This window comes from Erinaceus europaeus, chromosome 10 (genome assembly GCF_950295315.1).
Source record: "Erinaceus europaeus chromosome 10, mEriEur2.1, whole genome shotgun sequence".
Lineage (NCBI taxonomy): Eukaryota > Metazoa > Chordata > Mammalia > Eulipotyphla > Erinaceidae > Erinaceus > Erinaceus europaeus.
The window spans coordinates 27,573,237-27,587,359 of record NC_080171.1 but is presented as its reverse complement, the minus strand read 5'-3'; the positions used below and the strand labels follow the sequence as shown (position 1 = coordinate 27,587,359).

Genomic DNA, 14,123 nt, shown 5'->3' with positions numbered 1-14,123 from the left:
TTGGATAGGACAGAGAGAAATGGAGAGAGGAGGGGAAGGTAGAGGGGGAGAGAAAGATAGACACCTGCAGACCTGCTTCATCGCTTGTGAAGCGACTACCCTGCAGGTGGGGAGCCGAGGGCTTGAACCAGGATCCTTATGCCGGTCCTTGTGCTTTGCGCCACCTGCACTTAACCCACTGTGCTATTGCCCGACTCCCGAACTAATATCTTCGAATATTCTAGAAACTACTAGTGACCAGACATCAGGGTTTGGGAATTGCAAGGTGCTTTGTCTTTTCCTGTTCGCCGCCTCTGCGCTCTGTAGGGCCGGCAACAAGTTCTTTTCTATCCCTCTAGATGCTCTAGAGCCTTCCTTGGACACCCTTGCAAGCTGACACATTTCACTCTGGGATCGGTTCCCCTTCGCACCACATGTTGCCCTGCTAGAGCCTGTTCCTCCTCTAAAGGGACAGGCTAGGTGGCTTGCTGGCACTTGGGGTAGGTGGCAGACACTGCCTGTGTGAGGTACAGCTAGTACTTAATGGAAGAGTAACAACAGGGCACATTTGCGGAGAGAGCCGATTAAAACAAAAAAAACAAGCCACCCTCACTCCTCATAGTGTTTTGCAGTTCTTTCGCTGTTATTGCCAGGTGGACTTTCTCAGATAGGGAGAGGCCACAGCACAGAAGCTTCCTTCAGTGTACTTGCACATGGCAAAGTAGCTGCCCTGCCAGGTGAGCTATCTCACCGGCTCCACAGGTCTTGAAGTTTTGTTTGCCAGAGACACCTGTTTTTATTTGCATTGATTTAATTTGAATGTCAAGCTAACTTTCCAGCTGAAATTTCATTCATCTAAAATGGAAATGGCTGGTATGAAATAAACAGTTTTTACCTTTGGCCAAAATCTTAGGACATGAAACTGAACCTCAAGCCAGAATGGGCACTTGAATGTCCTATGAGGGCTGCTCTGCCATGGTTTGGGTCAGAGAAGATGCCAAGTGAAAATAAAAGCTTAACCCGCTTCAAGTCCCATCACCACACAAGTCTTTGTAATAACGAGATCTAACTCAGCAGCACATCAGAGCAAAATTTTATACATGTAGACAATAGCTTGAAATTAACTGGGATTGGCTTTGCCGCCTTGTTGATGGAACTACTCCTGTTTGTCTCCAGAGGTTGGGTGTGCACTGCTCTAAGCCCATATTCCATATGTCTGGAGCTACTGGTAGTTTGTTTGCTACAGGTTTACTCCTGCTTTCCTGAATGCCCCTCCACCTGCCACCCACCAGGACACCTATGTGACACAATCCACAGTAACAATCAACTCTGCTTGTTGTCCCCAGAGCTCAGTCTTTGGCCAGCAGGAGCTTTAAGATTCAATATATGCATTTATTTAAAAAATATAAATATGGAAAAAATAATTTAAAAGACTAGACTTAATGCCCCCAGAGGTTTACACAATGAAAGTTTGGTGGTGGTTTTGTTTTTCCTTCAAGAAATAGGATAAGCTATGAAGAGACACTGGGCTCTATACCTCTCCAAGGGGAAAAAAAAAATCTGGAAGTAGGGGTGGTGGGGTTAGCCTAAACTGGCAAGGTCACAGTGACCCCGAGCTTCCAGATTCCTTAGGCCTGCATGACACATAGTACTGCCATTAACAGCTGCTGCTAGAGGCGCAGGGGCTGGAATTAAGAGGCCAGAAAAATGGGCCAGCTCCCTAAGGCCCAAGACCAGTATTGTCATCCCAGCCCATCCTCAGAAGATGTGTTCTGCTTTTTAAACCACAGCTTCAGCCTGGCTCTGGCATGTGTGCATGGATCAGAAATCCTTCCGTCCTCACCTGTGCCAGGGAGTCAGGGCAGCTTGCAATCAGGAAGTTAGGAAAGTGTCAGTGGGTTGGGCAGAAAGCAAGGGTGCTGATGCCTAGGACTGCTAATTGAAGGGGCCTGTCAGCACCTCAGAGGCTCAGGAGGCCCCAGTGCACCCTCTTCCATCGTTTCCTGTGCTCCATCTTCACAGCCTGCTTCAGGAGACAGTGCAGATGGCACTGGAGTTCTGACTCTTCAGTGCCTGTTGTCGCTGGATCTCTTTGGAAATCCGCCTTTTAATTCCTAGTAAGTACAATTCCCGATCAAACTTGCCTGCAGCCAGCGGGATACTAAAGAGGAAAAAGACCATCAGGAGAGGGGCTGAGAGCATAATGGTTATGCAAAGAGACTTTCATCACGCCTGAGGCTCCAAGATCCTAGGTTCACTCCCCAGCTCCACTGTCAGAGCTGAGCAGTGCTCTTGTCTCTTTCCTCTCTCTGTATCTCTCATTAAATTGATAAAATGGGGGGTGGGGGAGGCGAGTGGTGGTGCAGTGGGTTAAGCGCACATGGCATAAAGCGCAAGGACCTGGCGTAAGGATCCCAGTTCAAGCCCCCAGCTCCCCACCTGCAGGGGTGTCGCTTCACAGTCAGTGAAACAGGTTTACAGGTGTCTTTCTCTCCCCCTCTCTAATCTTCCCATTCTCTCTGGATTTCTCTCTGTCCTATCCAACAGTGATGACAGTGGTGGCAACAACGATAATAACAACTATAAAAATAAGGGCAACATAAGGGAAAAAATGGCCTCCAAGAGCAGTGGATTCATAGTGCAGGCACTAAGCCCTGGCAGTGACCCTGGAGGCAAAAAGAAAAAAGAATTTAAAAAAAAAAAAAAAAGACCATCAGGAGAGTACCCTGCTTTCTGCCTGGTGTGGGTGGGGGTCAGGGTGACCTAGGAGGAGGCCAGGTAGAGGCACACCTAGTTAAGCACACATCTTCCATGTGCAATGAATGACCTGACCTTGAGCCCCTACTCCCCACCTGCAGGGAAGACTTCATGAGCCATGAAGCAGGGCTGCAGGTGTCTATCTCCCCATCCCCTCTCAATTTCTGCTATCTCCTATCAATAATTTTTTTAAAAAAAAAAAGGTCAATAGGATGAACCAAAGTCCAAAGATGTCACCCCCATGCCAGCAGCAGGCAGGAGTTGTGCTGCAGCCCAGAACCATGGCCCAGAGGCACCCCTCAGAGAGCAAGCTTAGGAACGGCACTGACTTGTCTCTTCCTGGCCTCACTTTCACCCGGAACAAGCCATACACAGGGCGGTGGTCAGATGTCTTAACACCGGGGCAGGAGGCATACTTGAGGGCACAGATATCGTCCTTGTGGCGGCTTCTGTACAGGACCCGGTCCTTCAGGGAGGAGGCCAGAGGCAAAGGGAGGCTGTGGTTATACCAGAGGGCCAGACCTACCTGATGCCTAGCTGGCTGATCCAGACCCCGTGCCCGTCTCTCTGTACTAGATGGGGTTAAGATGGCCTGTAGGCCTTTTCCTAACTGCACCACCCAACCCTGTCAGCTGAAATCCTGCACCCCACCTACTCATATCCAGGCCTGGCCAAGATGGCAGGCTAGAGGCCTGGGGCAGGCGGGTACCACTCTTGCATCGTGTGCCTGACAGCAAAAGGCAGGAGCAACGCAGTGTGCAGGTGTGACCTGTGTGCCAACAGCTGGGTGCACGTGGCCACAGGGAGACCCCAATAGTGCATTCCCCACCCTCCACCCCCGGCTAGGCTCAGAGCTGTGAGTCTTGGCTGGCTGGGCTGTGTCCATAGGCAGAGGAGGCCATCCAGCCTCACTGCTGGGAAGCATGAATGGACCAGATGACAAAGCCCGTGCTCACACTTACAGTGTAGGAGGGTGTCCTCTGCTTGGAGGTGGTGTCGTAGGAATCCTTCCCAATGTCAAACTTGTAAGATGGGAGAAAGTGGATGTCTGGCTCCTGGAAGCTCTTGAAGATGGACCCTGGACAGGCCAGACCCTTAGACCCTGGGCTATACCCCCAGGGGCCAGGCCCCCTCCCGCAGGGTCTCACCTTTCTTTATGGGATCTCACCTTTCCTCATTTCCCTGGTGAGCTGGTCATGCTGCAGCAGGGCTGGCACCCTGGCCCCCACATCCTGCTTCAGGATGGCCTCCACAGCCGCACGCCCACTGCTCAGGCGGAAGTTAAAGTCTCCAAACCAGAACACCCCATCGAACCGGCTGGTGACATCCGCTGAGTACAGTGGGGAAGCATATGAGTCCACCCTTCCCTGGGGCCCCCCATCGCGTTAGTGACTGCACCCCAGCTCCTACTCATATACTTCTAGCCCAGGGCTCAGGGACTCAACCTTGTGTGTGTGTGGGGGGGTAGTGCTCTGTGGCTTTCTGCATCGCTTTTCTTTATTCCCTTCTGTTGCCCTTGTTTTTTTTAATTGTTGCAGTTATTATTATTGTTATTGATGTTGTCATCATCGTCGGATAGGACCGAGAGAAATGGAGAGAGGAGGGGAAGACAGGGGAAGAGAAAGATAGACACTTGCAGACCTGCCTCACCGCTTGTGAAGCGACTCCCCTGCAGGTGGGGAAGTGGGGGCTCGAACCAGGATCCTTGTGCTGGTCCTTGTGCTTTGTGCCACATGCACTTAACCTGCTGTTACCATTCGACTCCCCTGCATTACTTTTCTAGTTGATGGTTTTCTGTCATTTTTAAACAGTGACAGCTGACACAAAAACCACACTGAAGGCCTGAGTCAAAAATGGTGGCCCTGGTGTTCATGATGACACCTCTCTGTGTGCAAAGGGGCTTCCTGAAGTGTGATGGCAGCTGACAGATGGGCAGGCACCAGGGCTCAGATCCAGCTGTGAGGCCCCACACACTTACCTGCCAAGACGCTAAGTGGGCTGATGGTATTCACCTCTGTGAAGACCCAGAGTGCTGACGGCTGCCGCTCAGTGGTTTTCTAGACTTTTCGACTTTGATTCTCAAAATGTCTAGATAGTTTGGTTGCACTGAAGCAACAGAAGATGTTGTGTTCTGGGGCTGGGGAGGTGCTTACCTGAGTCTGAGCGATAGGGGCTGGTTTCCGGCACATTTTTGGGCAGGGTGAGGCCCTGCACGGTCTTGGTGTAGTCCAGCAGCCGCTCGTTCACCTTCCCATCTCCCGCTGCAAGAACAGGGCAGGTGGGACACCTCTCCAGGGGCAGCTAAGCTCAGGGCTGGATGCTGATGACCTCTGGCCATGGGGTGGCTACTTTCAGGAAGGAGCTCTCACTATGCAGCTCCTGCATGCGCCTCCTCCCCACCAAGTTGTCCCTTTCTTGTTGCGCAGACTCAGAACCACGCCCACTGTGATGGGGACACTACACAGTGGGCCTCCTCTAGGGCCCTGTGAAGTAAAACTCATCGAGACCTGGCACCCCGCCTTCCCAACCACCTCCCCAGGGCTGTTTCCTTTTGATGGGGGAAGTAGGGTGCAGCCCCTGTAACTTACAGGTGAAGTGGGATGTGATGAAGAGGAAGGAGGTGCCAAAAAATGTGAAGCTGACACCCAAGGCGCCCTTGGTTTTGATCTGAGACACGATGCGCGTGGTCACTGTGGAGCTCTCCACCTCTGTGGAGGACAGAGGATGGAGTTGGAGCCTACAGGGAGGGTGGCCTGGCTAGGACACCGCCTTAGCAATGGGGGGGGGGGCACACCGCAGTCCCCCAAAGCTTGCAGGCAGGCAGGTTGCAAAGGGGCTCATGCTGAGGGATGGGGGGGTACAGCCTGGGGCCAGCCTACCTGAGCAGAACCAGATGAGGTCCCTGCGGATGAGCACAGACATGTAGAGCGCCCCGTGGGCTGTGGAGTACAGCATCACGTAGTGGGGGCCCAGAGTCTCCTGCAGGCGGGTCTCCCATTCCCGCCTGTCGAAGGAGCATAAGTTCAGCTGGGAAGCCTCCCAGCTCTGCCTCCCCTCCTCTCTTGCCTCCACTTTTTGGAGCCCCAGGATCCCATCTCATCGGTACTGGGGATGAAGTTGCAGAGGAGTGGTCAGGCCCCTGGCCCGGCTTAGAGTGAGTGCTCCCAGTGCACCTGAGCAGCTGTCGGGCAACCTCCCCTGGAGGTCAGGACCTCTTCCCCCAGCATCCGGGCACTTAATGTTCAGTCAGGATTCCCCACACAACCCCACACTCCAAACCAATTTAACTTGTCATGGCTCCCAAGTAGGTCAGAGACGCCCTCTAGAGGTTAAGTTAGAACAGGGAAAGGACAGAGTAGGGTAGTCACTCCCTGCCTTTATACTCTCTTCATCAGCTAGGCCAGACCACCACACTGACACCACACTGACACATGGTGCTGGGGATGGAACTCACTCGGGACAGGTCCCGAGCTCTACCACAGTGCACCCTCCCGGGCTGCTCTTTCCCAGAGATCTATTTTATTTATTTCATGTGTACCACTGGTACTTTCATAGCCAGGGATTGAACCGGGAACCTCAGGCCTGCAAGTTCCATGTCCTATCCATTAGGCTTATTTCCCCAGCTGCTCAATGGACTATTTGTTTATAAGGAAGCCAGTCTTTTTTTTTTTAATTATTATTATTTATTTATTTATTCCCTTTTGTTGCCCTTGTTTTATTGTTGTCATCGTTGTTGGATAGGACAGAGAGAAATGGAGAGAGGAGGGGAAGACAGAGAGGGGGAGAGAAAGACACCTGTAGATCTGCTTCACCGCTTGTGAAGCAACTCCCCTGCAGGTGGGGAGCCAGGGCTCTAACCGGGATCCTGACGCCGGTCCTTGCGCTTTGCACCACCTGTGCTTAACCCGCTGCGCTACAGCCTAACTCCCGGAAGCCAGTCTTTTATTTTAGACTCTCTGCCCATGCCACTGTATAGGCACTGACTCCACTGTTCGCATGGTGCACTGGGGCAGGGGAGTAGGCTGCGCCCTACCTGTCCGAACAGCCCTCCTGGACCCCGACCACATACAGGTCCTGTGCAAAGTCGGCCTCAGCAGGCAGCAGGAGCTCGTCCAGGTTTGTAGGGAGCTCCTGGAAGAGAGCACCTAGCAGGTCACAGGGAGAGGTCCCGCGCCACCACCTCTCCCGGGGAGTTCCTGGCTGGGCAATTCCCATGCTTACTTCCTGTCTGTCCACCCCCCCCCGTGCCCCTCCCCCCACACACAGTGTGTGCTCACTGCTCACCCCACTGCATCAGCCCCTAATCTGACCCACCACCAGTGCATCCCCCTCCCCAGGGATACAGCCCTCTCTCAGCTTGTTCTGTGTTGCCAGCATTAGCTTCCTGGCCCCGGGATGAGGACCCTGCCCTGTGGACAGCAGGGTGGCTCCCTGAGACCAGAAATCCGCCAGTCGGCCCTCAGTCTCCTCTGACTCAGACAACTACTTCTATCTTACTTAGGCCGCTGTTTCACAGGTACTTTGGTGACTTTGGCCAAACCTTGTCCTAATGATAGGCCTGCCCTGCCTGGTGGCCCTCTCTCCCCTGCACCCATCACCCCGAGAGCCAGCTATGGGTGCTCCACACATAGGCTCTTGGGTCCCCTGGAGGCAGCTGGAGAGAAAGGCAAGGGGGCAGTGGCCTGAGGGCTTTTCCTGAGGCAAATGCCCCGGGGCACCACTTACTTTCTGGCCCTGCATGTTCCAAGTGGCCACGAAGAGTGCCAGATTCCGGTCTGGGAAGTAGCGGGCCAGCTCCTCGGCCCCCATCAGGGCCCCGCTTGCCAGGAGGCTTCCCTCCAGGTAGCTCCTGTGTAGATAGAGCAGACTCAGTGACAGGAACACATCTGTATGGTATCCCAGAAGTTTGGGTCAAAGCAGAGCCTGTTACCTCAGAGCACCCCAACACTGTGATCCCGTATTGATGGGGGAGCAGGGATTCTGCTCCACTCTGAAGGGACCACCAGCTGGCAACACTGGGGCTCGCTGTAACCAGAGGGAGGTGAGGACAGTCTTCTGTGATATGGGGGGAGGCCTAAAGGGTGGACCCCACAAAAAAATGCCCAGTCCCTAGTCGCCAGAACCTGAAACTATGGCCTTATTTGGAAATCATTAATTTGCATTTATTTATTTGTTTATTTTGCCTCCAGGGTTATCACTGGGGCTCAGTGCCAGCACTATGAATTCACTCTTCCTGTGGCCATTTTTTCAATTTTTTGGAATAGAACAGAGAAATTGAGGGGGGGGAAGATGGAGATGGGGAAAGACACCTGCAGACCTACTTTACCACTTGTGTAACAAAACCCCTTGCAGGTGGGGAGCTGGGGGCTCGAACCAGGATCCTAGAACAGGTCCTTGCGTTTCATACTATGTGAGCTTAACCCAGTGCTCTAACACCCAATCCCTGAACTTGCATTTATTTTATTAATAGTAAGACTAAAAGTACTTTTTCCTTTTTTTTTTTTCCTCCAGGGTTATTGCTGGGACTCGGTGCCTGCATTACAAATCCACTGTTCCTGGAGGCTATTTTTTTCCCTTTTGTTGCCCTTGTAATTGCTATTGTTGTTGTTGCTGTAATTGTTGTTGGACAGGACAGAGAGAAGTTGAGAGAGGAGGGGAAGACAGAGGGGGAGAGAATGATAGACACCTGAAGACCTGCTTCACCGCTTGTGAAGCGACTCCCCTGCAGATGGGGAGCCGGGGGCTTGAACCAGGATCTTTACGCTGGTCCTTGGGCTTTGCGCCACGTGCGCTTAACCTGCTGCGCTACCACCTGGCCCCCTCCTGGTCTGTATTTCTATACTTGCAAATCATCATTTTTTTTCTTTAAAGTTTTTTTTTTAATGTTTGTTTATTTTCCCTTTTGTTGCCCTTGTTTTTATTGTTGCTATAGTCATTATTGTTGTTGTAGTTATTGTTGTTATTGATGTCATTGTTGTTAGACAGAAACGGAGAGAAGAGGGGAAGACGGGGAGAGAAAGATAGACACCTGAAGACCTGCTTCACCGCCTGTGAAGCGACTCCCCTGCTGGGGAGTCGGGGGGCTTGAATCGGGATCCTTATGCCAGTCCTTGCACTTTGTGCCATGTGTGCTTAATACATCATCTTTTTAAAGAAAAATATTTTATTAATCAATAGAAACAGTGAAATTGGGGGCCGGGAGGTAGTACAGTGGGCTAAGCGTGCACGACGCAAAGAGCAAGGACCAGTGCAAGAATGCCAGTTTGAGTCCCCAGCTCCCCACTTACAGAGGGGTCACCTCTTTCGCTCCCCCTTCTCTGCCTTCCCCTCTTCTCATGGTTTCTTTCTGTCTTATGCAATGGCAACAAAATAGAAAAAGTGGCCTCCAGGAGCAGTCTATTCTTAGTGCAGGCACCTCCAGCAATAACCCTGGAGGCAAACAACAACAAAAAGAAACAGTGAAATTGAGAGGTGAGGGGGAGATAGAGAAGGAAAGAGACAGACACCTGCAGCCCTGCCTCACTACTCATGAAGCTTTCCTCTGCAGGTGGGGACCAGGGGCTTGAACCTGGGTCCTTGCGCACTGTAATGTGTGCACTTAACCACTGGCTGGCCCCTTGTGCATCATCTTTAGTCTACTTTTCTCTCATGCATTCTTTTTTTTGCCTCCAGGGTTATCACTGGGGTTCTGTGCCTGCACTACAAATCCACTGCTCCTGGAGGCGATTTTTTCCCTTTTTGTTGCCATTGTTATCGTTATTGTTGTTGTCATTGCTGTCATTGTTGGACAGGACAGAGAAATCGAGAGAGATGGGGAAGACAGATGGGGAAGAGAAAGACACCTGCAGACTAGCTTCACTACTTGTGAAGCAACCCTTCTGCAGGTGGGGAGCCGGGGGGGCTTGAACTGGGATCCTTCAGCTGGTCCCTGTGCTTTGTGCCATGTGCGTTCAACCCGGTGCGCTACCACCTGACCCCCTCTCATCCATTCTTAACTGACCTTAATGTATTAAGAATATTAACCAGGGGAGTCAGGCAGTAGCGCAGCAGGTTAACCGCATGTGGCGCAAAGTGCAAGGACCGGCGTAAGAATCCTGGTTCGAGCCCCCAGGTCCCCACCTGCAGGGCAGTCACTTCACAGGCGGTGAAGCAGGTCTGCAGGTGTCTATCTTTCTCTCCCCCTCTCTGTCTTCCCCTCCTCTCTCCATTTCTCTCTGTCCTATCCAACAACGATGACATTAATAACAACAATGATAACTACAACAATAAAACAAGGGCAACAAAAGGGAATAATAAATAAATATTTAGAAAAAAAAAAAAAGAACATTAACCGGTAGTGGTCCGAGAGGTGGCACAGTGGATAAAGCATTGGATTCTCAAGCATGAGGTCCTGAGTTCAATCTCTGGCAGCACATGTGGCAGAGTGATGTCTGGTTCTTTCTCTCTCCTCCTATCTTTCTCATTAATAAATAAAATCTTTTTTTAAAAAGAATATTAACCAGTAATGCCATGTTTAAAATATAACTGGAGGGATGGCGTCTCCTGTTGATATTTAGTGTAACTAGGACTTTGCATGTGCACTTGGTTAAGGATGTGGAGAAGAGATGGTCCTGGGTTTAGGGTGGGCTCCAACTCACTGACTGGGGTCCTTCTCAAAGAAGGTGACACATAGGAGAAGACTATGAACACAGAGGCTGGAATCACAAGCCTGGGGCCACCTGGAGCCTTCAGTGGGAGTGTGGTCCCATCACACCAGAATTTCTACAGAATAGGGGACATCTTGTTTCTGGCATCTGACATCTCCAGAGAATCAACTGTGGCTGCCGCTCACATATCACCCTGCCAGGCCTGCTCCTGGCCGCAGCAGTGAGAAGAAGAGCCATGCCAGGTCGGGTGGTACAGGGTCCCCCAAATTGAGGTCATACCCTGTATGTGTTCCCAATGGTCACCCAGCCTGGCAGGAGGCAGTGGACAGGCTGACAGTGTGGGGACAAGTGGCCAGAAGAATGGTAGGAAGGACACTGGAGGTAACACTCTGCTTCCTGTATTTAATATTTTGCTGTTGTTGCTTTGCTACTGAGCTACAGCCTCCCGCCCCTGAGGCAGGAGAAGAAAGGAGGGAGTAGATCACTTGGTAGAGTGTACTCTTTACTGTGCATGAGGACCTGGATTCAGGCCCCCAGTAAGACATGGGAGCATCTGCACCAGAGGGCAGCTTCATGAATGGTGGAGTTGTCTCTCCCCGTCTCTCAATTTTATTTATTAAATGAGAAAGGAGAGAGAGGGAAAGAACCAAACATCACTCTGGTACATGTGCTGCCAGGGATTGAACTTAGAACCTCATGCTTGAGAGTCTAATGCTTCTTTTAAAAAAAAATATTTATTTATTCTCTCTTGTTGCCCTTGTTGTTTTACTGTTGTAGTTATTATTGTTGTTGTCATTGTTGGATAGGACAGAAAGAAATGGAAAGAGGAGGGGAAGACAGAGGGAGAGAAAGACATCTGCAGACCTGCTTCACCCCCTTTGAAGCAGCTCCCCTGCAGGTGGGGAGCTGGGGGTTTGAACTGGGATCCTTACAACGGTCCTTTTGCTTTGCGCCACCTGTGCCTAATCCTCTGTGCTACCGCTCGACTCCCAAAAGTCTAATGCGTTACTTACTGTGCCACCTCCTAGACCACACAGTCTGTCTCCCTCTCTATCTCAAAGGTGAAGTTGTGGTTGTGAAGGTACAAAGACCCATAGGTAGGTAGGGGAGACAGCATAATGGTTATGCAAAGAGATTCATGCCTGAGGCTCCAAAGTCCCAGGTTCAATCCCCTGCACCACCTTAAGCCAGAGCTGAGCAGTGCTCTGGTAAACAAACAAACACAAAACCATGGGGGGTAATAATGATAATATCAATCAGGATAATTAAGGCCCCAAGTGAGGCACACCTGGTTGAGCACACGTTAACCATACTCAAGGATCCAGGTTCAAGCCCCCAGTCCCCACTTACGGGGGGTGGGCTTCATAAGCAGTAGAGTAGTGCTGCAGGTGTCTCTGTCTCCCTTCCCTCTCAACTTCTCTCTGTCCTATCAAATGAAAGATTAAACAAATAAATAAATAAAGCTTCAGGAACCAGGAAGCCAAAGGTCCTTGGGGATCCAAGCTTCTCTACCCACAAGGTTGTGTGTGTGTGTGGGGGGGGTACAGTGGGAACAATTTGATTCCCAGAAACTCCTGGAAGCAAGTATGCACCACCAGGCCTGCCTGCTCCCCTCCTAGTCAAGCAGTGGGCCTCCTCCCCTCCTCTGAGGCTCAGGTCTCTGTCCTAACAGATGTCAGCATGAAGCAGTGTGTCCGGCAGCAGGGGGCAAGCAGGGAAATGATGCATGGCTCCCTCATGCCTGAACCCTGGGCCACAAGATGGTGGGATGAGCTCCCAACTGATTGAGAAGATTGTCCTGAACAAAAGAGGAAACACTTGGTCCTGATAGGCCAGGAGAGCCCTGAAAGGGCCCACTAGGCCGAGCTGGGCACCGGGCTATGGAGGAAGACCTACTAGAGTGCCCAGGTGCCCCACACACCTTTCAGGAAATCCTGTTGATGGGTTCTGTGGAGTTGCCTATGGACATAAAGGTGGCAGAACAAGCACCCTTCCTCCAGAGGCCCTACCTGCTGCGAACATCCTTGGCTCGAATGGGTGCCAGAAGGCTGAAGGAGGACTTGGCTGAACGAAGGGAACAGTTGTCAAAAGACAGAGGGCTTGGGGGAAGACCAGGGCCCAGGCTGCTATGAGCCCTGAACAACCGGGCCTGAAGGCCAAGCTTGTAGTCAGCATGGTTGGCATCAACCTTGTTGGCCGTGCGCAAGGAGTCTGAGGTCACATTCAGGTCCATGGCGGGCAGCGAGCGTGGAGCCAGCATGCTGGCCAGCCGAGGGGTGCTCCCCACCCCGTCACGGTGCAGGACGTCCAAGGAGGTGCTGATCATGCCCGATAAGCAGCTACCCCATGAGGTGGGGTTCCCACCCGCATTGCTGGGGGCTCTGCGTGAGGTGGGGATTTCCTGCAGGGATGTGCTTAGGCAGGGTAGGGGGCCACAGTGGGTGGAAGGCCCAGAGGGCTCCTCCTTCAGGGAGCCCCTGGATGGGCTGGTCCCATTCTGGGAATCCAGGTCCTCCTGGCTGGTCCGAAAACGTCTCCTCCTCCAACTTTTCTCATCCAGGGACAGAGCACGTTCCAGCCGGGGCCTCATTGGTGGTGGTTTCGGGGCAAAGAGTTTTGCCTTAGTCTGTGGGTCATCATGGCTCTTGGCTGAGATGTTTGAAGGGAGAGCTGGGCTCTTCTCAGGACCCTGACAGTTGCTAGTGGGTGGGGACCCCGGGTTGGAGGTGAGGTCTTTGTCAGTGTTGGGCAGCCAACCCTTGAACATGGTGTCCTCAGGCTGCTGGGGAGCTGGCTCCGAGTACCCCAGGCTCCACAGCCTGGCCGGCATAGTCCAGGAGCCAGGCCTGGGGGGACCGCCAGTCTAGCCGGCCTGCATGTGGCTCCACCCCAAGCTGCCAGCGACAGGGGTGAGGGATGCACCAGCAGATGTCACCGGGTGGTGGCTCCCCTTCAGGCCCAGGGAGGTCCAGCAGGAGCTGACTGGCTTCTGCATGGCGAGAGATCTGCAGTCCTGGTGTCCCCCACAGACACCTGAAGGCACAATGGGCTATTAGCATTCCTGAGGTACCCTGATGCCAGTTTCATGCACCTGAAGGACAGCTACGGCCCAGGAGACAAGGAGGGGCAGGGGGCTTCTAGATCTTTCCAGGAGAGGGGAGAAAGCTCTCTCATCTCCAAGAAGTCAACCGCTATGCTGACGGGGGTAGCAGAGTCGATGACCCATCCTGGCCCCACAGACCGTGCGGAGGCTGGGGAGCACCAGCGGCCGGCCTTCCCTCTCGGCACCCAGCGCTTTGCCCGTACCCGGCCCCGACATCCCCCCACCCCAGCCTGGGGCTCCGTAACGACCACCCAGGAGAGAGGCCGCGGAGGTGGGGACTGCGACACCCCCCCCACATCCGCGCCCCTATCCCGAACGTAGGGGTCACCGCACGCCGGACCCCGCACGCAAGGTCACCTCACGTCTCGGCCCACGCCCAGGGGGTCTTCCTCCGGCTCGTCTCTGCACTCAGGGGTCCCCGTGCTCTGGGCCCCCCCCCCAACCCTGGGCCTCCCTCTAGGCCCTGCTGGGGGTCACCCCCTCCCCTCCAGAACCCTGGCCCCAGGCTGAAACCTCCCCGCCCGGAGCCACGCGCCCCACCTCTCGGCGCCGCCAGGTTCCCCGTGTGGCCGGGCCTCCGAGCGGCTGCCCGGCAACGGCGGGCAGGGCGGCTCGGACCCCGGCGCCCGCAGCGACAC

The 14,123-nt window shown here is 53.1% G+C and overlaps 1 protein-coding gene across 2 annotated transcripts; it reads right to left on the bottom strand.

Annotated features, from left to right (window-relative positions):
* Positions 1 to 1,060: 1,060 nt before the first annotated feature.
* On the bottom strand, positions 1,061 to 14,113 carry INPP5E (inositol polyphosphate-5-phosphatase E). 2 transcript variants are annotated; one of them, XM_007521455.3, is made up of 11 exons: positions 14,026 to 14,113; positions 12,392 to 13,415; positions 7,462 to 7,585; positions 6,770 to 6,867; positions 5,616 to 5,740; positions 5,325 to 5,444; positions 4,890 to 4,997; positions 3,905 to 4,066; positions 3,699 to 3,814; positions 3,066 to 3,202; positions 1,061 to 2,140 (listed from the first exon to the last, which is right to left on the bottom strand). In XM_007521455.3, the coding sequence occupies exons 2-11, from the start codon at positions 13,210 to 13,212 to the stop codon at positions 2,008 to 2,010; spliced, it is 1,944 nt and encodes a 647-aa protein (XP_007521517.1). In that variant the 5' UTR covers positions 13,213 to 13,415; positions 14,026 to 14,113; the 3' UTR covers positions 1,061 to 2,007. The 2 variants fall into 2 exon arrangements, 1 of the variants encoding a protein (XP_007521517.1); XR_009551988.1 differs by lacking the exon at positions 3,699 to 3,814 and having other exon boundaries at positions 2,008 to 2,140.
* Between the last annotated feature and the right edge of the window lie 10 nt (positions 14,114 to 14,123).